The following is a 27427-nucleotide window of genomic DNA, read 5'->3' as shown; positions in this document are numbered from 1 at the left end:
CACACACTCACTCCCTCACTTCCTGCGGGTCTCCGCTCTGTTCAATCTCTTAATAGAGAACACTTCCCTAATCATAATCAATATAAAGTAATGACTCCTGCCCCCTCCCCTCCCTTTCCCCTTCTCATATTTTTGGTCTCCAAAGCAAGATTGTACCTGGCCTAGAGCAGACACTCAAGAAATATATGTAGAATTATTGAATTAGCTAAATATTAATAATGGCAGGATTCTTCAGCCCAAGCAGTACACACTGAATAAAGGAGCCTGACTACTGTTATCCCCAATGGCCTAGAACAGTGCCTGCCTCAAAGTAGGGACGTCATAAATAGTGAGTAAAGAATAATGAAATAGACAGCCAGGGGAGATTAGTATAATCAAAGCAAGCCTATAACTATCTTTGAAAAGTATTCTTAGGACAATTACTACATTCTGTGTATACTAGCACATCTGAGTACATAGAAATATTTTATTTTTAATTCTATTTTTATCAGTGTTTTTTCACATTACATCTATTCCGCATACATTGTTCGCAGGTTAGAAATGCAGTTTCTGAAATTCTGTATCATATCCTAGCTGTATGTTAAACCAGGTATTGTATAAAACATAAGTACATTTTAAGGAGTCTAATCTAAAGTCAGCTCTTTACCAAGCCAGTTCTATAATTTTCTGTTTTCATTTGCACTTAATGGCGAATTCACTCACCCTGCACTCATGGAGCCTTTACAATTATGCGAACGCTAATAGCAATAGCAACTAATGTTTACGGAGGACTTTTTGTACTAGGGACTGTCCTGAAGGCTGTGCATGTATTATCCAGTTTTGTTCATACTACAGGAGATCCATATTATCACATTCATGTATATTAAACAATTCTAATTTACTTTCAGTTGCTGGTCCAAAGCCAAAACGCCCGAACTCCTGAGCTATGACTACTTGCACCTCGCTTCCAGTCACTTTGCCTTTTCCACTCCCTCTCTGCACCCTCCTCTCTAGAAGAGCCACGAGGGCTCCTCCCCCTCCTTCTTACCGCTTTGCTTTGGGAACCATGGCGACCAACGCTTTTCCCGCTTCCTTTTCCCTGGCAATCCGGCGGGCACCAAGTTAGAGGACCCACTATGTAACCACTCGTATACTGCCTAGTAACAGTGCCTGGGCGAGGAAAGCGCGCCAAGCGAGGGGGCGGGGCCAGAGAGCAGACGCGCCCTCGCGTAACGGCTTTGTAGCGTCCTGACTGGGCGGAGCCTTACCAGTCGGCACGGGCAGAGTAGCGATCGGCGCACAAGCGCGCGGTTTCTTACTCTCCACCTCAGACAGGGCAAACTAGCTTTTGCGAGCGAAGAGAGTACGCAGGTATCCCGCAATGGCCGGTGAGTTAGGTCAGCCGCAGGCCGGCCCGTCACATGCTGGGCTCGATTGGCCGAACCCTGAGAGAAATCGGGCTGGGGTCCCGGGAGGTGTGATCCGTAAGGTCGGTTCCCCAGGGCGCAGGTCCTGGATCCAAAAGATTCTTGAGCAAATAACGGACTCACCTCGTCAGTGGGTCACCCCCTCGGAGGTGGTGCCTGTCGCGGTTTTGGCCGTCCAGAGGTACCTGTTAGAGGATGAGCCACGCGACGTGGAACCTAAACCTCCGCTTTACTGCTATGATGTGACGATCTCGGACGGGGTGTACCAGGAGAAGTGCTACCTGGACCCCAGCCTGAATTTTCTCGTATATAAAAATATTCTCAAAGTTGGCATAGAAATGAGAATTTCCAGAGTCTCGTGTATTTACAACGAGAGAAGATTAGGCCAGGGGATCCTGTGCATAGATGACGTCCACTGTGGGGAGTCCCTAGACGCTATTTCTTTAGAAACTCCCTTCAGAAATAGTGCGCACCGGGAGATACCGGAGAGGCCTTTAAGGGGCGGGAAGAGTCATTACCTGGCCCTCTGGAATAACGAAGATCCGTATGGAGATATCTGGTTAAACAACAAGTACCCTGAGGAGCACAACTTCAACAGTAAGTAATTGGAGGGGACGACGGAGGGGTTAAAAAGTAGTTTTCAGGACCTTATTTTAATGGAAAAGGAAACGAAGGGGCTTTGGTAGTGTTAATTATAAGCCGGGAGTGGTAGTAGACAAGTTTTGATGAATGACGGCGAGATTGTCGCTTAAAGAAATTTACACAGCTCGTGTCTTGGTTTGATTGTAAAAGTGGCCATTCAGGAAGTGTCTGAATACATCTTAAACTTAATCTGGCGAATGTAGTGATGTTGCGGTCAGTATTCCTCGTGTGTTCGTTATAGGCTTGACTATAGTGGAATTAATCTTAGTTTTATTCCCATTCCAGTCATGGAAGTAGTACTTTCTGTGTTGGTTGGAGAGAGTATAGATTTGAATTCGGCATAAAAGTTGTAACTATTTGTGGTTTTGCCTGTTTTAACCTTCATTCAAAAAAGGATGTTCTGTGATTTATTCCTTAGTAATTTACATTTAATGAAACTCCGTTTTGTATATATTTGAGTGTAGATGTTATGTAAATATCGTTTTTCGAATGTGTAATTTTGTGGGAAGGCTTCGAATTCTCATTTTTGTGTTTCTTATTACGTACCACGGACAATACTGATATGAGAAGTTCGATTCTTCTGTGTCAGAAGTAGGAAGTTAACCCGAAAATGCTAACTCGTTTGTCAGCAACTGCTCTAAAATATATTTTATCTATAAGAGGTGAAAGTAAAGGGAATGATAGTACTATAGGTATGTACGTGTGTGGAATGGGAAATAAATAAAGTGCAAAAAAGAAAATAAAAGTCCTTGAGCGAGAAAGATGATGATTTTCTACATTTACTGCTTTTCAGGTTTTTTTTTTTTTTTAAAGTTTCAGTCATAGTGCTAGATCGTAGGTCATCTTACTATGACGTGTAACAGCAACAAACTTGAAAGTGAAAAGATAACTGGGACGAAAACATGCAATTAAAGCAATATCCAATTATAAGGGAAAGATGTAGAAATGTGTCGCCAAGGATGATTTAAATAACTTAAGCTTTAAAAGCAAGATACTCATTTCAGGGACAAAAAATGGAATGTTTTTTTATCTCAAGCATGGAATAAGGCAGTGGTGCATTACTACTCTAAGTGTTGATCATTTTTTTAGAACTGAATATACAAATGAAAAATTGGTGCTCTAGAAGAATTGAGAGGAATAATAATTTGTAAAAGTATATTTCATTTTTCTGATTATGAAAGTAATATCTATTCATTATGGAAACCATATTTTTATTACAAAAGACAGTATCCATGTGCTAAAAAATTCAAACTATATTTTAAAGTATATTGTATTAAAAGTGTAAGTCCCAAGTATAGTAAAGTGCTGATGACAAAGTCTAGAAGAGGGTATATTGGTATTCTTTCAGATTTGCTGTATGTTTGAAATTTTTAATAATAAAATGTTGAGGTGGAGTAAAAAAACCCCTTTTACTCCTCATATGACTTCAGCTTTCCTCTCAAAACTCCAAACTGTCAGCATTTTGTTGTGTAATTTTGGAGAAAAAATGAATTTTGTTAAATTGCATTGTTTGCCACTTGCACTTCTCTCAAGCATTTTTAAGTACATATATTTATACACTCCATGGTATAGTTGTGCCATGATTTATATAATCATGCCCATGTGAATGGGTAATTTATAATTTTAGGCAGTTGCTGTTTTTTTCTCTTTTAGATACAGTGCTGAACATCATTAGGATATACCCATATTTGTTCACTATGTTCAAATATTTCTGTTGAATGGATGGATAGAAGTGAAATTGCTGGGTTAAAGAGTTATTTGAATTTTTGAATTAAATGGATCTTGACAAAGCAGCTCTTGAAAAGTTTGTACTAATTTACATTCACACCAGCATATATACGAGAGTGCCCGTTTCGTGCTATTATTTTTAAATTATATCTTTAGACTTTTTCTAATTAATTTGTGGTAATATATTACTACTCTAAGTGTTGGCTTTCTTTGCTGATGGGTTTTAAGTTTTTGTCTGTTGTATACTGCAAATTATTTTCTCCCACTCGGTCCCTTTTCGCTTCACTTTGTGGTGCTATTTTGTGCTTTTAAAACTTTTCTATCAGGTATAATGTACACACAGTACAATAGAAAAGTCTTCAAAATACCGAGAGATATAGATATAGATATATCTGTGTAACCGTCCTTTCAGATCAAGTTATAGAGCATTTCAAGCACCCTAAAAGTTTCCCTCTCTTGGTTCAATACTCTACTCCAATAGTATCTCAGAGACAGCTTTTTAAAATGGAAGTTAGATCGTGCCACTCTCGTGCTTAAATCCCTCCGGTGGCTCCCCCATTGCACGTGGAGGAAAATCCAGACCTCCAGGGGCGTCCACGTGGCCCTGGAGCGGTTGGCAAACTCTTTCCGTAAAGAGCCAGAGAGCTAGTAAATCTTTTTGTTTGCCAAGCCTAGGGCTTCTGCCGCAGCTATTCAACTTTTCCTTTGTATATGGAAAGCAGCCACAGAAAACATGTAAATGAATGGGTTTTGTTGTGTTCAAAATAGAACTTTATTTACAAAAACAGGCAGCAGGCCGCATTTGGCGCAAGGGCCGTAGTTTGCGGACCCCTGTCCTGCAGGATCCGCTTCCGCGCATCCCTAACCGCTCTCCTCTAACCGCTCTCCTTCGCCTTTTCTTTTCAGTGATACCAGCCACTTGTTTAGTTGTTAAACCTCCAAGCTCTGTCCTGCCCCAGGTCCTTTGCTCCTGCTTTTTCTTCTTTATGGAAAGTTCCTTCTCATCCTCAGATTTCAGCTCAAATATATAAAAATATTAGAAAAGGAATATTTAAATATGTATTCCCTCCCCATTTCTTATTACCTCACCGTGCAAATTCCTTTCTTAGAATTTGTAACACTCTGAAATTGTTTTTTCTCGTCTCATTAGTTTATAAGATCCACATCCACGAGGGCAAGCACTTTTTTTTTTTCATTGCTGTGGGCCATTTCCCCTATACTCAGAACAGTGCCTGGCACATAGAAAGAATTCAATCAGTGTTTATTGAATAAAGTAATGAATGAAATAAATTATATTGATGCATTTCCTAATATTGAACCACTTTTGTTTCTACTGGGTCATGCTTGTTATTTTTACATCTGTATATTCAAGTGAATTTGGTCTGTAAGTTTTGTTGTTTTTTAGGAGGGTACTATTTCAGTTCAATTTTGATATCAGGTTAATTAATATTAGCCTAGTAAGATGAGTTAGGAAGCTTGCTTACATATTTTTCTGTACTTACAGAAATCACGTGTTCACTGAAGGTTTGGAAGAATTTACCCCCTAAAACTATTTGAACCTGAGGCCTTGGGCCAGGACTGGGAGTTGGGAGTATGATTCCTTTTCAGTTTCTTGAAAAAGTGGTGAAAGTTCTTGAGTCCATTTATGAGAGTTGATATTTCACTAGGAAATCTCATTTCACCTAGATCTCAAAGTTGTGCATAATAGTCTATATTTTTGAATCTCTGTCTTTTACACTTCTAATGTTTGTGTCATCATCCTTTTTCATGATCACCCTTGCTAGAGGTTTGTCTACTTTTTTTGGTATTTACTTTTAGGAAGTCTGTATGGGGGAGAAGTTTTTACTTTATTTCTGCTGTCATCTTTACCTCCTTTTACTTCCTTTGTTCATATATATATATATATATTTTGGTACTGCCTTCTTGAGTGGACTGTTTGGTTCATGTGTTTCCTTGTTAATTTCTTCCAAAAGCTTTAAAAACTCTGAAATATCCCATGGGTACTGCTTTGGCTATATCTCCTAGGTTTTGAAGTGTAGAGATTTCATTGTTACTCATATTTTCTGATTTTGAATTTGAGTTCCTCTTTACCCCCAAGAGTTTAGAAAAAGCTTACTTATTAGATATGAAGTTCCTTATTATACTAAGTTTTTAAATTTTAATTAAAAATTTTAATCTATTTTTTTGCCTATTTCTCTGCCGGGAATATTGGCTTCTCTTTATGGTGGTTTTGTTCATTTCTCCTTATATTTCTAAGTTTTTGATTTAGATGCTTCTATAATGTGTAAAGTTTCATAACTTCTTAATATCTTGCTGATAGATTTTACTCTATCAATATGGAATTTATCTCTTTGTCCCTTTTTGCCTCAAATTGTACTTTGATAGTACTATTTACCACTTCCACTGTCTTTTACTTATGATTTAGGGCAATGATTCTCAAAGGTGAGTGGGCATCCATATCACCTCAAAAGTGTTTCAAAATGCAGATTGCTGGTCCCCATCACCATTTTCTGATTCAGTACATACGTAGTAGGGCCCTAGAATGTGCATTTCTGACGTATTTCACTGGTGGTAATTGATGCTACTGATTTGAAGGCCACACTTTGAGAATCACTGGCCTGGTGCGTGTATCTTTGTTCATCACTTTATTTCCATTTTGTTTTAGATTTGTTTCTATAGCTAAGATTTTGCTTTTTGACCCAAACCAATTCATTGTCTTTTGAGAGATTAATATAATTAAATTAAATTTAATATAATTAATGATGTTTGTACCTCTTCTTGCAATCCTATTTTATGTTTGCTATATGCCATGCTTTTTTTTACTTCTGAAGGATTAAACTTTTTTCTAGTGCTTTAGAAGTTATGTTATTGTATTTTAATTCTCCTTTTTTTTTTCAAAGCTTTTTTTTTTTTTTTCTGTTGGGGAGAGCTAATCAGGCTTATTTATTTATTTATTTATTTATTTATTTATTTATTTATTTATTTATTTATTTATTTATTTAATGGAGGTACTGGGGATTGAACTCAGGACCTCGTGCATGCTAGGCATGCACTCTACCACTGAGCTATAACTCCCCCCCCTTAATGTTTTAACAAAATTTAAACTTACCTTTTTATGTCAATCTCCAGGGTTTTTAAGAATTTATAATCTCCTCCTGAACAAGACAAGACGTTTAGGAATCTACTTGGTCATGATGCAATTTGGCAAACTGCTATATTGGATTTGAAAGTATTTGGTTTAGGATTTTTGCTATCATAAATGTTTCGGATTTATAATTTTCTCTTTTGTACTATTTCTGTCATAACTTTTAAGGATTTATCTAAGTTTATAAAATGTATACGTACAATTTCTATATTTTTACTGAGCTCTAGAACAACTTAATAGTTAAGAGAAAGAGCTATTCTTTGAAAATTGTCAAAATTTTCTTATAAAACCATGTGAACCTGGTGCAATTTTGGGAAGTCTTCATTTGTGAATTTTTCATTTTCTTGCATGGCTATTGACCTATTCCAGTTTTCTTCTTTTTTTTTTTTTATGGCAAAGCTGGAAATTCATATGTTTCTAGATGATTTATCTATTTCACTGATATTTTCACATTTAGTGATATGTAATCATATATAATAATGTTTTAAATGTTTTTCTCTATGTTTATAGTTGATCACATTCCAAACATTATATTTTTGTTTTCTTTCTTCATGATTGCACTTATCAAAGATTTACTTTATTAACTTTTCCAGGGAATTGGATTTACCAGTTATACTGTTTTCTAATTCATTATTTTCAGTTTTTATCATTATTCCTTTCTGTATTCCTTAGATTTATTCTTTTTCAGTGTATGGTCCTGGGACCCCTAGGTGTGTTTCTCCAAGATCTTTTCAGGGGATTCACAACATGAAAACTATTTTTCATAATAATGATACTAAGGCTTTATTTACCTTTTTCACTCTTATTCTCTCAAAAGTATACAGTGAAGTTTTCCAGAGGCTGCATGACATGTGACATTGAAACAGATTGAATGCCAAGGAAAATATGATTTATCCAGCTGTCTTCTATTAAGCTAGGCAATAAAGAGATTTGCAAAAATGTAAAACAATGCCTCTCTTCTCACTACATTTTTGGTTTTGGAAAATACAGTCATCTTTCCAAAAATATACATTTTTATTATATATAACAAGTTTATTAGTGTTATTTAAAAGGAATTAATGAATATTTTTATTTCTTAGTTTTACTTTATAATATGGTAAATATTGATGGATATTACCCACATAAACAAAAGCTTTTTAGGTCTTCAATAATTTATAAGAAATGTAAAGGGGTCCTGAGACCAGAAAGTTTGAGAGTTTCTATTCCATTATTTGCTCAGTTTTTTACTGAGTATCTAGTTGATTTAGTTTCATTCTTTCTTTTGAAAATGAACACACTTATTTCTGTGAATTTACACAGATTCCTCATTGTCTATGTATAACCTGTAATTTCTTTTTTGCATTTGAGAGGTATGTGTATTCTATCAAGTTTGTGAGTTAAAAACCCAATCTGGGAAAATGTTAACTGGGCAGATGTCTGATCACGGCTGACTCTCTGGACTCAGTTATAGTGGAAACAGTGGCTCTTAGAACTCTGGTTTTATAAAACCATGTAGCTCTTGAATTTATTCTGGCCAGTAAAGGAGATGTATGTACCTTCATTAATCAAGAGTGTTCCACATACATTCTAGGTAATTCAGAAGTGATCTACAATTTGTTTGACCATATTAAAAAGGAAATTACTTAATTATGTCAGGTCAAATATTAAGACTTGTGATCCTGGGCTAATAATGTATTGGGATAATCTGGAGGGAAATTTACACGAGATATCCTAATATTGAAAATAGTGGGGGGGTTAATGGTACAGGTATAATTATAAAATATGATTTAAACTCTTATTAAAAAGAAATTAACAAGTATAGTTTCCATGCTAAAGTTGAGCAAGTGATACATTATATAAATAAAAATGGAAGTGGAGGATGCCTCAGCGAAGTAAATATTGGAACACATACAAATTCAAGTTTTAAAAGTTGGGACTGTGGGCTATGAGAGAGTAGAATGTGGAGAGAATTGCAGATGGAACCCTTCTTAACCCAAGGAAGAATAAAATTAGAAATACAAGTTAATCTTTTAAAGATGGTGAATAGCTTTTTAAGCAGTTTTTGAACTTGCCAGCAGGCTTGGAGATTACATTTCAAGATAAATTATATGGTATATGAAAAGGTAATAAGTGCTATTGTAGAAAAATAAAATGAAATGGAGGATAAGTAAGGGGATCCGTTTTCAATAGCATGGTTAGGACTGACATCAATGAGAAAGTGACCTTTGAGCAAAACTTGAAGGAGAAAAGTCACTGGGGTATCGAAGAGGAAGACATTCCAGACTGAGGGAACAGCAAGTGCAAAGGCCCTGATACAGGACCATGTCTGGAATGTTTGAGAAAAATTGAACTTACTCATAGGAATTAAGGTGAGGGCAATACAGAAATATATCATGAACAATTCTATAAATTAAATATATAAATGCTTAATAGTAGGAAAATATTCCATGCCACTGAGTTTTTTCTTAAGGGAGCTGAGTTTCCATCCGAGTCTTCTAGGAAGTAATTACTCAGTTTGACAAGGTACAGGACATTCTAGATAGAACAGTGTGTTAGTTAATATAGGTATTTACCTATGTTCCAGGCACAAAGTAAGTCATATATATATATATAGGCTATTATTATTAGAGATAACATCTATTACTAAGTTTTATATGTGAGAAGCATATAGACTGGCTTAGCTGGCAAGAAGGAGTTGCTTTGGGTATGAACTGGCTGGCATTTTTAACCAATAAAATAGACTTTTGAAATTACCATGACATATTAAGTAGGATCTTTTTTTCTTTTTTGTATTCTAGATACCAGAATAATTTCCCTTTCTCATCTTGAAATGATCTGGTCTAACAGAAGGACTTTTCCTGCACTGCTTGTGAGAATCTTGCATAAATCAAAACTGCGATACTATGGAAAACCCGATAAAAAGATGATTGAGCCTTACCAGGTATAAGTAATAAGATATTATATGTTAATTCAGCAGTCATAAATTATAACTTATATACCTGACTCCTAGTTAGAATAGTTTATGTTTAAATAACATTTTATAAGTTCAATTTAATAATTTTAAAAATAAACACAAATATATATTTCAAGGTATTTTTCTATGTAGTTTCTTATACAAAAAGAAATTCTTTCTGTATTAGTGCCCTTTAGTTCCCTTGATCCAGCTGGTCTCCATCACACCTTTTTCTGTATCTTCAACCTTTTCTTCTTTACTGTGCTTTCTACACCAGCATATGAACATAGTCTAGTCTTGCATTTAAAAAAAAGAAAAAATCTTTGACCTCAGGACTCCCCTATTCCCTCTCTCCTTCTTATTGTCAAATCTGATACTTTTATCTTGACTCTCTATGCCATATAATGCTGATTTTTGTCCCATTTTTTTAACTTAACATTTTATTGTATTTCTACATGTTATCAAGACTTATTTTAGGTGTTTTATTAAGCTTTTATGATAAAAGTTACACATACTTTTAGGGAAGTTGGAAAATGTGGAAATATATATAAAGCTGATAAATAATAACAACCCAAATCTTACCACTCAGAGAGAACCACTGTTAATATTAAAATGTGTTTTATTCCCTTTTTTGTATGTGTATATCATATATCTACACACATATATTTCACATATTTGCACATATCTATTATATCATATGTATATCATATATGCCATATCTGTGCATATGCATATCATATATTGCATATGACCAACTTTGTCACATATCATAGTAAATTGTCTTAAAGATGCAAATTATATTGTATATAAAATTTTGTATAATTTAATATTTTCTTCAGTATTTTCTCATAGCACTAAAAATTCTTCATAACTTTTCATAGTTATGGATTATATCATACTGTATCATGAATTATTCAGTGATTCCCCTATAGTTTTGCTTCCTCATTCTTAAAATTTGAGCACGCTGTAGGTAAAACTAACAAATATGCATGTGCTTTTACTCTTTTTTTCTAGACCTTTTTGGAAGTTGCTGACAGTTCAGGCACGGTGTCAGTGATTATGTGGAATGCCCTGTGTCCTGAATGGTATAAAAGTTTGCGTGTTGGTTTAGTTCTTCTGCTTCAAGATTATTCTGTTAAAAAGAGTTATCCATTCAGGATTCAGCCTCTCCCTGTGGATCCACAGATCAAACTAATTTCTACAATGGGTTAAGTATTCAATGAATTTGTTGGCTATTTGTTGGCTATTTTGTTTGTATAAATTTGCAGAGTACTATGTCAGTCAAAATCCCTTAAAAATTACTGCAGCTGTCAGAACCTGACAAACCTTTAAATTCCTTTATCCATAAAATTTATTTATCCATAAAATTTTTTAAGCAATCACTTAATAAATATATTTGCTTATTATTGCATTTATTAAGAAAAATCATCTGAGATATTTACTGTTGTAAGTGGCAGCCATAGTCAATACTCCTTTACCTCTAAACACTTCAATAATATTTCACTCTATATTTCCTAAGAACCAGAACTTTCTATTACATGATCACAGTACAGTTATCAAAATCAGGAAATTTAAAATTGATACAATATTGTTATCTAACCTATAGTCAATATTCAAATGTTGCCAATTGCTGTAATCTTGAAAGGGCTTGTCCTAATTAGCGCCTAATTAGTATTGACTTCTTGGCATCACCCTAAATATTTTCGGAGCATTAGAATTAACATATTAAGTGATTGCTTTCAGATGTGGACATGATTTTTTTTGCATTTCCATTTTTCAAAATTGTAGGGCACATCACTCAACAATTTTAAGTATTGTTTTGGTTTGTCATAGTTTTGTACTGGACCTGTATTTCTAGGTATTCTAAAGTCCCTAGGTGATCCATTAAGCTTAATTACATAAAGAATGTTCAGATACTGTAGCCTTTGTTCATTATTTCCTTAAGTATATGCTTATTTAGGAAAATCTCATATGATTTTTTATTAAAATCTTAAGCATTTGGTAAATGTCAATTATATCTTGCTGGATGAACAAGTAGTTACTTACATAGTTTGGTATGATTAGTCCATTATCTCATTAGTCTTTATTATAGAAAGGTGAGAAATTAAACTGATATTGGTGCTGGAACTTAATTAAGAAAATGTAGTAAAAGTTAACAAGATGAAGCTGATTTAAAACATGTATTATTATGTCTACCAATTTATAAATTCTTTCCCACAACCAAGTATATCCAGGTGACAAAATTGCTTTAGTAAAAATTGAGACATTCTTTGTCAATAACACATAAGATAAATGACTTTGTTGATGTCACATAATAAATCACTGGCAGAGGAAAAGAAAGAAAAATACCATATGATATCGCTTATATGTGGAGTCTAAATAAAAGGACACAAATGAACTTATGTATAAAACAGAAACAGGCTCACAGACATAGAGAACAAACCTATGGTTACCAGGGGCTAGCGGAGGTGGGAAAGGGAAAAAAAAGTCACCTGCATAGTGAAAATTGAAGCCTAGTTTTCCTGATACCTAACCTATTGTTCTTTTTACTAAATACACTGTTTTCTGGTATAGCGAGAGTTAATATAAATCACAGTTTTTACATGGCTGTGGACAAATCTAGAAATGTGTCTGTACTAATAGCTGCTTCTAAACCTTAAAAACATATGGAAAGTAGGACAATCGACAGCATGTGGTCAGTAGATAAACAGCCATTAAAACATAATGGTGAAACTGAATTGAGCTCTATGTTACCTCTGCTACATAGAATTACAGGGCCAGATTGTCATAATGGAAACTTTTTAAGATATGAGAGGCTATTTACACTTTCAAGTGAATAATTGCAAATGCAGAAATCATTTTAAAAATGGAAGCCTTGATGAGAAAATATTCAAAATGTACCTTTTAGTCTATAGAGCAATTTTACATATCCATGTTAACATCAGTCTCCATTTTATTTCATACCTTTTCGATAAGTAATAGGATTTTTCCCCCCTTTATCAGGGGTCAGAAAGCTATTTTTATTAAAAGCCAGATAGTAAATATTATAGGATGTGTAGGTAATAGAGTCTCCGTCACAGCCACTCAGCTTTACAGAGTGAAAGCAGCCAGAGATAAAATGTAAACAAATAGGCATGACTGCATTACAGTAAAACTTTATTTGCGAAAAACAGGCAGCCATTTGCAGGCCATGGTCTGTCGAGCCTGCGTGTGTAAGTAGATCTCAATCCTGGTTGTACATTAGGATCACTTGGGGAGCTTTAAAGACCCATGAGCACCTCACCCTCAGAGATTCTGAATTAATTACTCTGAGGAGGAGACCAAGACATTGTGTGTCTTTAAAACTCCTCAGGTGACTCTAATGTACAGCCAGGGTTGAAAACTACTGATTAATGATCTTTAAAAATCCCAAAACTGAGTAGTGATCTTTTGAAGGGGAAAAAGACAGTTCTGTAAATCCTGCTAGGCATAAGACATACAAAGATAAGTAATACAGAGTTCTACTCTTTTTAAATATATTTTCATTGAAGTATAGTCAGTTTACAATGTTGTGTCAATTTCTGGTGTACAGCACAATACTTCAGTCATATAGGAACATACATATATTCGTTTTCATATTCTTTTTCACCATAAGTAACTATAAGATATTGAATATAGTTCCCTGTGCTATACAGTATAAACTTGTTGTTTATCTATTTTATGTACATTAGTTAGTATCTGCAAATCTAGAACTCCCAATTTATCCCTTCCCATCCCCTTAGAGTTCTCTTAAAATCAGTCTAACGGGGTAACAGATATGTAGGATGAACAAACTACAGTAAAATGAAAGACTGTTGACAATAAACAGTAAGAAAAAATGATGAACAGAAGGGGACAGAAAATGAACAGAAATGTGGTTGAGCAAAGAAAGAATGGAGACTAAGAGAATGGGTTGGATGGGAGAAAGTGTGTAAGTAAGAGTTAGGAGTAGTAACAGGGGAGTTTAAATGTTATGAGAGGGTAAACAAGGAAGAGTATGTAGACGGGGCCGGGGTTGTTCAGTAAGAAAATAATTTGATACTATCACTGCCTTGTAGGTATTGATGTTGGAAGGCAAACCAATGAAGTAATTTACCTTGGTTTATTTTTTCATATTTACACATGTAGTTCCAAGTTATAGAAACTAAAATGTAATTTTTTAAAAGACCAAATAAACAGAAGCCTATAAAGATGACAATTCTACTGTAAAACAAAGAACATTATTTGCTGATAATGTATGGCTTTGTATATAGCCATTTTCTATATCATTTCTGTCCTTTTACAAAATAGTATTCAGTTGGCATATCCCAAAAATAAACCTTTTAAAGTGTTGAGATTTTCAGACTGTAGTGAATAATACATACTGAGATAAGGATCAAGTGTTTTTGGTTTGGGGGGGAAGGAGGTTTTTAATTAGTTCAAAATCCTAGCATTTTAGAGCTAGAAGGGACGTTGAATATAATAACTATGGCAATGAAAGTGCTTTGTAAAATGCAGACAATTTTCTAGGTGCAAGGTAATATGATACAAACTTTCCTCACTCATATATAAAGCTCATAAAGGTAAAATGGATTTTCTGGTCACCTGGATGATAATAGGCAGGATGAGAAGTCAAATTACCTTCATCCTGTTTTAATCTTTGTTTACTACATAGCAAATTCTTAGAAAAATATTACTTACTGGCATTAAAGGAAATGGAAAGCCCAGATTGTTCTATAATGTAAAGAAATTGAATCAGAGGTTTAAAATCTTCTCACAAAGAAAATCCCAGGTACACATCATTTTACAGGCAAGTTCTACCAACGTTCAAGGAATATATCATTCCAAAACTATTCCAGAGATTCTCTGAATAAGAGGGCATACTCTCTCTAACTCATTCTTTGGTACCAATATAACCTCGATAATCAAAACCAAAAAAGAATAGTATGAAAGAGGAAAATTAAAGGCTAACTTCAGCCTTGAACATAGGTACAGATATTCAAAATAGAGTATTAGCAAACTGAATTCAGTTATACGTAAAAAATGATCACACACTGTGACTAAGTTGCATTGTTCTCCAGCAATGCAAAGTTGGTCTTACATATGAAAATCTCTAAGTGTCACTTACCACATTAACAGACGTTAAAGATAATTGTCCTCCTAATAGAGGCACAAAAGGTGCTTACTAAAATTTTACACCCATTCATACATTTAAAAAGGAAAATAGCAAGAGAAGGAAACTTCCATAACTGATGAAGGATATTTACAAAATCAAAACAAAACAACAAGCACAGCTCTTAATAGGGAAAATTTAGAAATATTCCTTTTTAAAATGGGGGACATGCATGCCTCCCACTATTTCTATTTAATGTTGTACTGGCTGTCCTAGCCAGTGTGAGAAGACAAAATGCATTAAAAGCGTAAGAATTTTGTAATTGAAATATAGTTGACATACGATATTATGTTAGTTTCAGTGATTTGTGATTTGACATTTGCATAAATCATCACCATGATAAGTCTAGTAACCATCTGTCCCCATACAGAGTTATTAAAATATTGACCATATTCCTTATGGTATATAAGCCATCCCCTTGGCTTATTTATTTTGTAACTGGAGGTTTGTACCTCTTAACCCCCATCACCTATTTTGCTCCCAACCCCCCAGCAACTAGTGTTTTTGTTCTCTGTATCTCTGTTTCATTTCGTTTGATTGTTTTGTGTTTTATATTCCACATGTAAGTGAGATCATATGGTATTTGTCTTTCTCTGTCTGATTTATTTCACTTAATATAATGCCCTCTAGATCCATCCATGTTGTTACAAATAGCAAAATTTCATTTTTTTATGTCCGAGTTATATTCCATTATAAATATACACCACATCTCCTTATCTATTCATCTATTAACAGATACTTAGGTTGCTTCCATATCTTGGCTATTGTAAATAATGCTGCAATGAACATTCGTGTGCATGTATCTTTTCAAATTAGTGTTTTTGTTTTCTTCAGGTAAATACGTAGAAGTCAAATTGCTGGATATATCATATGACAGTTCTATTTTTGATTTTCTGAGAGTCCTCCATACTGTTTTGCATAATGGTTGCACAAATTTACATTCTTACCAATATTGCACAAGGGTTCCCTTTCCTCCACATCCTTGTCAACACTTGTTATTTGTTGTCTTTTTGGTGACAGCCATTCTGAAAGGCGTGAGGTGGTATCTCATTGTGGTTTTGGTTGGCATTTCCCTAATGATTAGTGATGTTGAGCATCTTTTCATGTGCCTCTTGGTCATCTGTATGTCTTCTTTGGGAAACTATCTATTCAGTTCCTCTGCCCATTTTTAAATTTAGTTGTTTGCTTTTTAATATTTGTATGAGTTCTTTGTATACTTTGGATATTAACCCCTTATCAGATATATATCATTTGTGAATATCTTCAACCATTCAGTAGGCTGTGTTTTCATTTTGTTAATAGTTTCTTTTGCTGTGTGAAAGCTTTTAACTTTTTTGTTGTAGTCCCATTTGTTTATTTTTTGTTTCCCTTGCCTGAGGAGACAGATCCAAAAATATATTGCTAAGACTGATGTCAAAGAGTGTATTGCCTATGTTTTCTTCTAGAAGTTTTTCAGTTTCAGGCCTTACATTTAAGTGTTCAATCCATTTTGAGTTTATTTTTGTATATGGTGTGAGAAAGTAGTCCAATGTGATTCTTTTGCATATAGCTGTCCGTTTTCCCAACACCATTTACTGAAGAGGCTGTTTTTCCCTATTGTATTTTCTTGCCTCCTTTGTCATGGATTAATTGACCATGTAAGCATGAGTCACCAGGGCTATATGCTCTCAGGCTGCCCCCTGTGTGAGCAGTGTGGGCCCTCCTGTTGTGACTGACTACTGTGAGTGTGTGGTAGGCAGTGCTGGCCCCCGGCCTGGTTAGCTGCCAGTGCTGTCTTGTGTGGAGGCTGCTGGCTGCTGGTGAGTGGGACCGGGGCCCAGGGCAGCTAGCTGAAGGGCCCAGGTAGTCCTAGACTGGTGCTGGCCACTGGTAGGTGGGGCTGGCCCCTGGGGCAGGTGGGTAGGGGGGCTTTGGGAGAGGGGAAGCACAGCTGATGCCAGCCTACTGGTGGGTGGGGCTAGGTCACCACAGGGCTGGCTGCTTGGTCTGGGAGGTTCCCAGGACTGGTGCCAACCAGCTGGTGAGTAAGCCCCTGAAGCTAATAGACTAGCGGGAGGACTCCAGATTGGCACCAGTGTCCTTGTGTTAGAAGGAGCTCACCAGAATGGCTGCCGCCAGTGCCTATGTCCCCATGGGGAGTCCCAGTTGCCTCCTGCTTCTCTAGGAGGTTCTCCAAGATTAGAAAGTAGGCCCGAGCCAGTTTCCTCTAAAACTACTGCCTCTATAAAGAAAGAAAGAAAGAAACAAACAAACAAATAAATAAATAAAACTACTGCCTCTGTGCTGGAACTAGGGGTATGTGAGATTTTGCATGCGCCCTTTAAGAGTGGACTATGTTTTCTAAAGCCCTCTGGCTCTTCTGAACATAAGCCCTGCTGATTTTCAAAACCAGATTTTCTGGGGGGGTCTCATTTTCCCAGTACAAGACCTCTGGACTGAGATGCCCAATGTGGGACTCAGACCCCTCACTCTTTGGGGAGGACCTCTGTGGTTATGATAGCCCTCCTGTTTGTGGGTCACCTACCTGGGGTTGTGGGTGCTGACTATACCACATCTCCGCCCCTCCTACTTGTCTCATTGTGGTTCCTTCTTTATGTCTTTATTTGTGGAAAATCTTTTCTGCTAGTCTTCATGTGTTTCTCTTAGTTGCTCTGTAAGTAGTTGTAATTTTAGTGTGTCTGTGGGAGGAGGTTAGTTCAAGATCTTCCTACTCTGCCATGTTATCCACCCACCAAAGGATTTTAAAGAAAAACACAAAACTGTCACTACTCACAAATTAGATCTTCTATAAAGAAAATCCAGAATAACACACAGTATTAAAGATAATAAGACACTGGGCAAAGCTAGCTATAAGATCAATATATAAAAAATTGATTTCATAAACAATAACAGAGTTAGAAATTATAATTTTTAGAACTTTAATTACCTTGTTAAAAATAATTATAAGGTATCTAGAAATAAATTTAACAGATGATATGTAAGACCTGTTTGGAGAGGATTATAATAATTTTTGAAAGACATTGAAGAATCCCTAAATAAATGGAGAAATATCCCATGTTCCCAGGTAGGAGATTGGTCTCAATTTCATAAGTATGTCAGCTCCCCCCAAAATGATCTGTAGATTCAGTGCTGTTCATCAGATTTATTTTCCTGGAACCAACAGATTCTAAAGTTTATAAGGAGGCATATAATTATCAAGAATAGTTAAGACACTTCTGAAGAAAAAGAATAAGGGGCTGAAGAGGGAGTGAGGACTTGTCCTACAAATATCAAGGATTATTATAAAGTATAACCATGTAGCATTGGTATAGATACAGACAAACTGACCAGCAAGTCACAATACAAAGTTAAAAAAAAAAACAGCCCTAGACATAAAATTTTGATATGTGGCAGATGTGCTGTGCAGATCATCAAGGAAGGAAGAACCATTCAGTAAATAGTATTGAGACAATTTCATCTATAAGGAAAAAAATGACACTATATCCCTATCTCATACTATATAAAAATCAATTCCAGATATATCAAATACTTAAATGTGAAAGGCAAAACTTTTAGAAGAACTTATAGGAAGTATCTGTTTGACCTTGGGATAGTGTTCAGTCTGTTTTCTGCTGTGTGCTTTATACATGTGTATATTCTTTTGTATGTATTAAATATCATATTAAAGTAATACATTTGTTTTTCAGAAATCTGCCTGAACCTTCGAGATCCTCCAACTAATATAATGATCATTCCAGAAAAGCAGGTGAAACCAGAATGGAGATTGCCAAAATTAAATTACCGCTTTATCACAAGGTAAAATAGCTTCTTGTAAAATATCTCAAATAATAATTTTCAGTGTTAGTCACTGAAACAATATATTATAATTTGCTCAAAATCTACCCCAAATTATGCTGTACCAGTTATATAAATGCAAATGTTCACAGTCATTATTGTAGAATGCTTTTTCACTACCTAAAAATACAATATCTATTTAACAATTTTGCTTTTTTAGATCAGAGCTGGATGACATGCCAGAAAATCATATCTGTGATGTTGTTGGCATTTTAGTTTTTGTAGGAAGAGTCCAGCGGTCAAAAAAGAAGGGTAAGCTTTTGAAATTGAAAGTCATAAAAAGTATTTCAGTGAATAATTCTGTGTTCATATGTGCATAATCAGTTACCTTCATTTATTCTAATATTCTATCCATATAGAAAGCCGTGAAGATTTTTGGTCATATCGCTGGATTCACATCGCTGATGGGACTTCAGAACAACCATTTATAGTGGAACTGTTTTCTACATCTCAACCAGAAATCTTTGAAAATATTTACCCAAGTACTCAGTTTCAATATTTTTGTCATTTTAGTTTTTGAAGTGGGGGCATTAACTTAAAAAAAATGATAGACTGACTGTACCTAGTAGACTTCTGTAAACTGACTTACAGAATGGCATGATATTGTGTTAGCAAATTCAAGCAGTCTGACAGCAAGTTTAAATTTTTCTATATTAATATTATAATTGGTATTACAGATATTAACCACCTTCTGGTTTTCTATTCAGAATTAATTTAGAATTGAAACTAGCTTTTCAGAAAACAGGTGCTCTTATCAATTCCCATTGTTAGGATTTCAGACATAAAAGCTTAAGATTCAGTGAAACTAAAACATAGGCAGTCAATTCCCTTCATAGTCATTTGGAAATTGACTTAGTAGACCCCATTAAAGACAATGAAGACTTTACTAATGTAAAATTAAGTGGTAGAGGATTAGAAGACTGTATAATTAAATAATGACAGTGGTAAATAGGCCATTTGAATATTAAATTAATATTAGGTTGGTGGTATTATACTAGCTGGTCAATATTTTACTTACTTTAGTGTTAACTTTCCCCCTTGCATTCATTTATATATATAGGTATTTTTCCCACTATTTTTACTTATTTGAAGACATTTTAGGTATGTCATATATTTTATACAAGTTAGTCTTTAGATCTATTATGATATGAAAAAGTACATTTAATACTTTTTAACAACTTCAGTGATTTTTTTCCTTTTTTTTGATTTGTAACATAAAGCTACTTTATGAATGGTATTTTACTATTTTGCAAATGATTATATGAATGAAATTCTGATTTTAAATGCTTGCCAACATTGGGAAAGTTCCCAATCTTGACTACGTGTAATTTTTTAAAACCATCAACAAGGTAGAAATTGTAGAACATGAAGAGACCTAGAGACCATCCATATACAGGGCGATTCTGCTACCCCTTTATTCTCTATTGCAAGACAGTATTACACACTATTCAGATATTACTTTGTTAGGGTCCACCCTCTGCTTGTGAGATTAAGCTTTTTAAATATATATGAATGGAATTGAACATCATCCCAACTGTTACTGGGGGAGAGGATAGAGAGTTTTGACCAAAGCCAAGGCATGGCTTCATGTAACTTCTTTGTGTAACTTCTCTCAGGGTATAGATAATTGGTAGTGATGACTCCTGCTGACAATTTAGATGAGTTTTATAGTCAAGTCACTCTCTCTTTGTAGCCACTTTAAATAACAAACTGACGCAAGTTTTGGATAATTATTTTTCATAGAAATGTTGCCAAGCATGCATGTTCTATTTCTTGTGATAATGTGAATTATATATTTCTAAGAAAGGTTTGTATGGACCTTGGTAAGATTTACTCTAGTACAATAGTTGACAACAATCACAATTTATTTTCATCTTTTGACCAAGTGTGAAGGAAAAAAATCATCAAATAAATGATGAGTATTAAGGGGGCTTTAGGCCTTTGAAGAGGAACATGACCAAGGGTCTTCTGGGATAATACCAGAATCCTTTGTTAGTAAGGCAACTTTTTTACTTTTGGTTAAGAAAAGTGAAGGACTCAGGGGAAATACTATTGAGTGTTTACTATATATCAGGTACTCATAGATGTTATCTCATTTTGTACTCCTAGTCACCTTTTAAAGAGTTGATGTTTTTACAAATTTACAGGTGTGGAAACAGGTCCAAAGGGGTTAAGTAGTGTGCGTTGGTGGTATAGTGGTGAGCATAGCTGCCTTCCAAAGGGGTTAAGTAATTTCCTGGATGTCAAACAGCTAGAAGGTCCAAATGTCTGATTTTTAACAACCATGAAATTAGAATTAGAGGTTTCTGTAATATACCTATACCAACATCTTTAACCATGAATACTCATGTCTGTACAGTTTTTAAAATAAAAGAAAAGCGATGTCAATCTAGAGAATTATTCTTATTTGAAAAGAGTTTCTTCATTTTCATTGCTACAAAATAAAGAACTAGTAAATGTGAGAGATAGGAAATGAATTTATAGATGTTATCATGCTCTAGGGAAATATTTATTCTCAAATGAGAACTTACTGTTATTGTGAGATTACAAGTATTTATATTTATTTCTTCATTTCCTAATTTTTAAGACCATAGCTGTTTTGGTGTGCAATGAGTTGAAATTTTAAAATATTGTTGCATAAGCAAACTTTACCTAAGTAACCTGACAGTCAAAAACATTTGATAGCTTTTGAAAAAGTAGTTGAAATCTGAAGATGTTATAATCTCATTTCCAGGGATGCTTTTTAGTCTATCCAGTTGGTTAGCAAGAGAAACAGAAAAGAATAGGTGATATAAGCCCTGTCATTGAGGCTTAAAGTCTAATTAAGATTAACACAAGTAAAACACTTGCATAAGCAAATTCAAATTAATACTCTGTAGCCCTGTCTGGTGGGAGGAATCAGAGTAATTCAGGGATCCATGTTAGATGGGTTTATCAGTGAAAACATCTTGGAGAAACAGCTTTTTTTCTCTGTAGGAAATAGCTGTTCACACCCAGCTGTGTGCTCAATTAGAAAGACTCTTGCAGTCTTCAACTGTGCAGCAAGCAGTGACTTCAGTTAGGTGCAGCTGTTTTACTTTCTAAAGGACAAGTAAGCATTAGATCCTTTATCTAAAGGAAAAGGTTAAGTGTTGGATCCTTGTTGCTCCAGTTGTGGTCAAAAGATGGCAGCACTGGTATCACCTAGGAGCTCATTAGAAACGGAGAATCTCAAGCCCACACTAAAACTACTGCATCTGAATTTGCATTTTAACAATTGTCCCAGACGATTCCTCTGTTCATTAAAGTTTGAAAAGCACTGTGTTAGATTCTGGTCTTGGTATTTCGTCTTTGAAATGCAGAAATAATTTCATAAGTGTTTTCATTTTCTACAGTGACATACTTTGTGTGTACACAGTTGAAAGTTGTCCGAAATGACGCTCAAGTACCTAAACTGCTTTACCTCACCACTACAAATGAAAGCCGAGTGTTTATTAATGGTGAGCAATTTCTTTGTATATAATTTATTGGAAATAGAATGTATCTTCTCTTCATTAAGTTAACTTTTCTATTATAGCATTCAACTACAAGATAGCTTTATTTTGAACTCCTTTATCAATTTAAGAATGGTTTAACAAAGACTGTTTAGCCTATGAAATATACTGCTTCCAGATTATTACAATTAAAGCAATGATTTTGTGACTCACTGAGGAATTTTATTTATATCCTTTGGTTAACTTTAATTCTTGCTTGATGTAAGGTGGATAATTATACATTGCTTGATAGATTGAAGAATGGTAGACCTTGTATCACAATGTGGATTCAATCAACAATAGTTTTTAAATACTAAATAAAACAAAAATATACATCAAATTTTGGTCCGTGGATCTCACATTTTACCTTTTTTTTAGTGAAGTATAGTCAGTTTACAATGTTGTGTCAGTTTCTGGTGTACAGCACAATGCTTCAGTCATACATGAATATACATATATTTGTTTTCGTATTCTTTTTCACCATAAGCTACTACAAGATATTGAATATAGTTCCCTGTGCTATATGGTATAAACTTGTTTATCAGATTTGTGGCGAATTTTGTCTTTTGAAGAAGGCAATGTTCTGTCAAAGTTCAACAGGTGTTCTGAGTGGATGGGTGGGTCCGTGGATGTCACTCTTGGTGTATTCATGGGAGAGGGTGAGCTAAGAGTGTCCTTCTACTCTGCCATCTTGGCCACTCTCTCACATTTTACTTATAAAGCAAGAAGAGTCTCACTACTCATCTACAAGTATATTATTTTTCTCTGTTCCCTCTGATAACAGGGCAAAATAATAAAGATAAAAGTTTTCAGATGAGTGAGGGAATAGTGTGGAATGGTGTATTTACTAGAATGCTGCCATTTTGGTTACTAGGAAATTTGTCAAAAGAAGAGTCCTAGGAAGGATGTAACACGCATCTTTGTCCATACTTCATTTTATCATATGAACATCATATCCAGAGTGAACCTTAATTCAAAACGACACATGCACCCCAAAGTGCATAGCAGCACTATTTACAATATCCAAGTCATGGAAACAACCTAAATGTCCATTGACAGATAACTGGATAAAGAAGCTGTGGTATATTTATACAACGGAATACTACTCAGCCATAAAAAAGAATAAAATAATGCCATTTGTAGCAACATGGATGAACCTGGAGATCATCATTCTAAGTGAAGTAAGCCAGAAAGAGAAAGAAAAATACCACATTACATCATTTATATGTGGAATCTAAAAAAAAAGATGAACTCATTTACAAAACAGAAACAGACCCACAGACATAGAAAACAAACTTATGGTTACCAGGGGAGGAAGGAGGTGGGAAGGGATAAATTGGAAGTTTGAGATTTGCAGATACTAATATGTATAAAATATATAAACAACAAGTTTATACTGTATAGCACAGGGAACCATATTCAATATCTTACAGTAACTTATGATGAAAAAGAATATAAAAGTGAATATATGTATGTTCCTGTACTACTGAAGTATTGTGCTGTATACCAGAAATTGACACAGCATTGTAAACTGATTATATTTCAATAAATAAATAAATATGAGTATCAGTTGTAATATATACTAATAATATTAGATGTAAATGACACTTTGAAGTATGTTTTAAAAACATGAGTTTAAATGCTGATCTATATTCATAGGCAGTTTAGTTCATACATTCTGCCATACCTTCAGGTTAGTACATAAAAATCAGTTTTTTAAAAAGATGCTAACCATTTGGATAGTTAGAAAAATCCAGATTATTAGTTTTCTTTTCCTTCTGGCTTTTCAGTATCCTGTTGACAGCTACAGTTTAGTCCATGTAAACTCTAACATATGTCTAATTTCCTTTTTGACCTAGGATTTGTTAACTGTCTTTGATAATTTTTGTATTCATATTCAGTATAATTATCTGCTGCATAGTTAGCTTCTTTTCTTGGTGACATAAGACTGATATAATATTAAACTGTTTATATACCAAAAATAGTCCATGTGGTTTATTACAGTGAGTTGTTTTTTGTTTTTGTTTTTTTTCTCATATTTTTGCACTTTACCCTTCCTGCAAAAAGGTCATAGAGGCCAGCCGTATATCAACGATCCCAAGGTAAAAAACTTCAATCAGTGGGTTAAAGCAAAGACTGATTCTGGAGAACTGAAGAATACTGTTATTGGTGGATATTACCCCTATCCACCAGTGCCAGAGACATTTTCGAAGTACAGTAGTTCCGTTAAAGGTACTGATGTAATCTCTCGTCCTTTATGATATGTTTATATGCTATATATATATATATATATATATATATATATATATACATATATATATATATATGGTTTATGCCATATCTATTAGTTATCTTTATTCTTTTATGGGAGTGAGACAAAGTGTACCAACACTCATTGATAATTTGATCTTTATCAAAACATATGTCATGCCTTGTAAAGGTTAATGTTTTAATTTTATTAGACTACAAGAAAAAAGGAACATAGACTATGACTAGGTAGAGATAATACCTTGATTTAAGGTCATTGGGATCAAATCTGAGTTGGTAGATCCCAACTCCTGTGACATTATTTAGACCAAAGATATCAAAGAAGTCACTGGACAGTTTGCTATCAAGATACTGACAACTGTATTATGCTACTCTTGTGGAATGATATATAGACAGTCCCTTGGTATCTGCAGGGCATTGGTTCCAGCAGCCCCCACAGATACCAAAATCTGGAGACACTCAAGTCCCTTATATAAAATGGCTCAGTAGAGAGAATACCATCGTTGGCCCTTTGTATCCATGGGTTTGCAAAACCTGTGGATATGGAGGGCCGAATGTGTTTTGGATATAACATAATTTAGTTCTCTGCCTTTAAATAAAAATGATAACCCAAATCAATGAGATTCAGAATAAGTACTAATGAGAGGCCTAATATTAATTTATTTTAGTAGAATCAAGATATGACAGTTGGAAAGTTTAACATAAGTATATTCTTTTTGAAAAGCTATGGAATAATTTCATGGTTTTGGAAAAAAAGAGAAACTTTGAAATACTGACCTATCTAAATATTGGCATCCTCCTGTACTTCATAATGTCAGCAGTATGTAGTATATGCTGTATATAGTATGTAGAATATAGAAAATATCAAAATGTGTGTTTCTATGCAGTGGCTAGGTAACACTTTGTAGTTTCAACATGCAAAATTTCTGCTTCAAATTAAGACTCCAGACTAGAAGACTGTATCACAATTGAACTGATAAATGTGCCTATTTTACAAAAAATACGTAAGGGGGTGCCAAATATAAATACAAAGTCTCACATGTTTAAGTTATTTAGCAAGTTTATAATTTTCATGTTGTAAAATTACTTTGCAAATCTAATTGTTACTTTTGTCATTTCAGTTCTTTAACACAATTTCCTTGGAATTACTCTTTTGCAGTTGAGTCCCTCTTGACAGCTATAAGTGAAGTGAGGAAGGAGGTTGAAGGCCTGCAGTATAGGGAACAAAAGCGCATTGCAATTCAGGGGATAATTACTGGTATAAAGTATGTCCCCCATAACAGTGCAACTGAAAATGCCTCAGCATCTGAAACACTACGGGTATGGTGCCAGAGAAGAGTATAGCTCTGAAAGCACTGAGATTGTAATCACAATTGGTATCTTGTACATTTTATTCAGAACTCAGATGTATTTGACTCAATAATGGAAACCTAAGTGGAAAGAAATCATTTTTATTTATTTTTTGTTTCCTTTTTATGTCATTTATTTGGAGCAGTCTTGAAGATCACAGCCTCTTATACTTCCCTAAGCCCTCAAAACTTGGTATCTTGTTTTGGCCTTCTGTGTAATATAAGCCTATCACGATTGTCTTTTTAAAGTCCCACGTGGTATATGTGATTATATTCTTTTCCTACCTTTTGTCCAGGCCAGAACTATAGGAACACTTCCACTGGAAATTTTTAACTCTGTATCAGGCTTGGCAGTTTTACCCAGGTTCTATAAGAGGTAGCAGTGACTCTTGTAGGATAAATGCTGTAGAAGAGGCCACTTCTGGAATCTGGACAAAATCAAGACAAATAAGTTAATTTTTTCCATGAGTTTATCTTTTAAAAAATTATTTCTAGGATTACTGTTCATATGGAAATAAACATCTAATCCAACTTTACAATTAGACTAATATAAGAACAACTATTGTTTATCTTAACTTTTTAAAATATTTTCATAGCAGATGGATTAACGTAAATCAAATTTATAAAAGTATTGCTATGATTGCAAAGTTTTGTCACAACTCTTAAGATAATGAAAAACAAGTGAACTAAAATTGTAGAGTCTTGTAAGGGAGAAATAGTTTTTGTGAATTAGTTTCAAATGTTTTCTTTAAATTTTTGGTTTTAGAGTGCTAACCAACCCTCAACATCCCAAGCAAATAAAAGAGAAGATCAAAGTCAGGAAAGAGATGGTAGACAGAATCAAGAGGATAGTCCTGTGAGTTCTCAAAGTCTTCAAACTGCAAGTGCAGTTTTTAGCCCTAGCAAGAAGAAAAGAATTCTGCAAGGGCCATGTGCCAAACTGTAAGTCATTTGTATTAAGTATATACATAGAATGTTAATTAAAAATTTTTTTTTATCCTGTAGAATGAACAATTGTACTAAAAGTTGTGTCAGTTCTCTAGGGCTGCCGAAGTCTAAGATACAGATGTAGGCAGAGTAGTTTCCTTCTGTGAACTGTGAGAAAGAGTCTGTTCTGTGCACCTCCCCTAGCTTCTTGCGGTTTACTGTCAATCTGTGGTATTCCTTGGCTTATGTACACATCACCTCAACCTCTGCCTTCATTTTCATATGAGATTCTCTCTGTGCATACATGTCCAAATTTTTCTTTAAGGACACCAGCCATATTGGATTAGGGACCCACTCTGGAGTTACTGCTCTGTTCCAGTATGAACACATCTTAACCAATTACATCTTCAGTGACCATATTTCCAAATAAGGTCATATTGAAGATGTAATTGGTTACATATTGGTAGTCACTGTGGCATTTAGTGGGGACATAACACAACCCATAACAGTCTGC

The 27427-nt window shown here is 34.7% G+C and overlaps 1 protein-coding gene across 1 annotated transcript in view; it reads left to right on the top strand.

Moving 5' to 3' along the window:
- The first annotated feature begins 1263 nt into the window (after window positions 1–1263).
- Window positions 1264–27427, top strand: part of RADX (RPA1 related single stranded DNA binding protein, X-linked) — a 69244-nt gene continuing 43080 nt past the window's right edge. The window contains exons 1-10 of the mRNA XM_010946131.3: window positions 1264–2003; window positions 9699–9841; window positions 10868–11060; window positions 18710–18818; window positions 19018–19109; window positions 19217–19339; window positions 22232–22336; window positions 24437–24601; window positions 25797–25957; window positions 26753–26928. Of these exons, the coding sequence (XP_010944433.1) occupies window positions 1361–2003; window positions 9699–9841; window positions 10868–11060; window positions 18710–18818; window positions 19018–19109; window positions 19217–19339; window positions 22232–22336; window positions 24437–24601; window positions 25797–25957; window positions 26753–26928 (1910 nt within the window). The 5' untranslated portion in view covers window positions 1264–1360. The remainder of the gene's footprint in view (window positions 2004–9698; window positions 9842–10867; window positions 11061–18709; window positions 18819–19017; window positions 19110–19216; window positions 19340–22231; window positions 22337–24436; window positions 24602–25796; window positions 25958–26752; window positions 26929–27427) is intronic.

The sequence above is a fragment of the Camelus bactrianus genome, chromosome X (assembly GCF_048773025.1).
Source record: "Camelus bactrianus isolate YW-2024 breed Bactrian camel chromosome X, ASM4877302v1, whole genome shotgun sequence".
Lineage (NCBI taxonomy): Eukaryota > Metazoa > Chordata > Mammalia > Artiodactyla > Camelidae > Camelus > Camelus bactrianus.
Note: the sequence above shows the minus strand (reverse complement) of the source record. Positions and strands in the feature narration are given on the sequence as shown.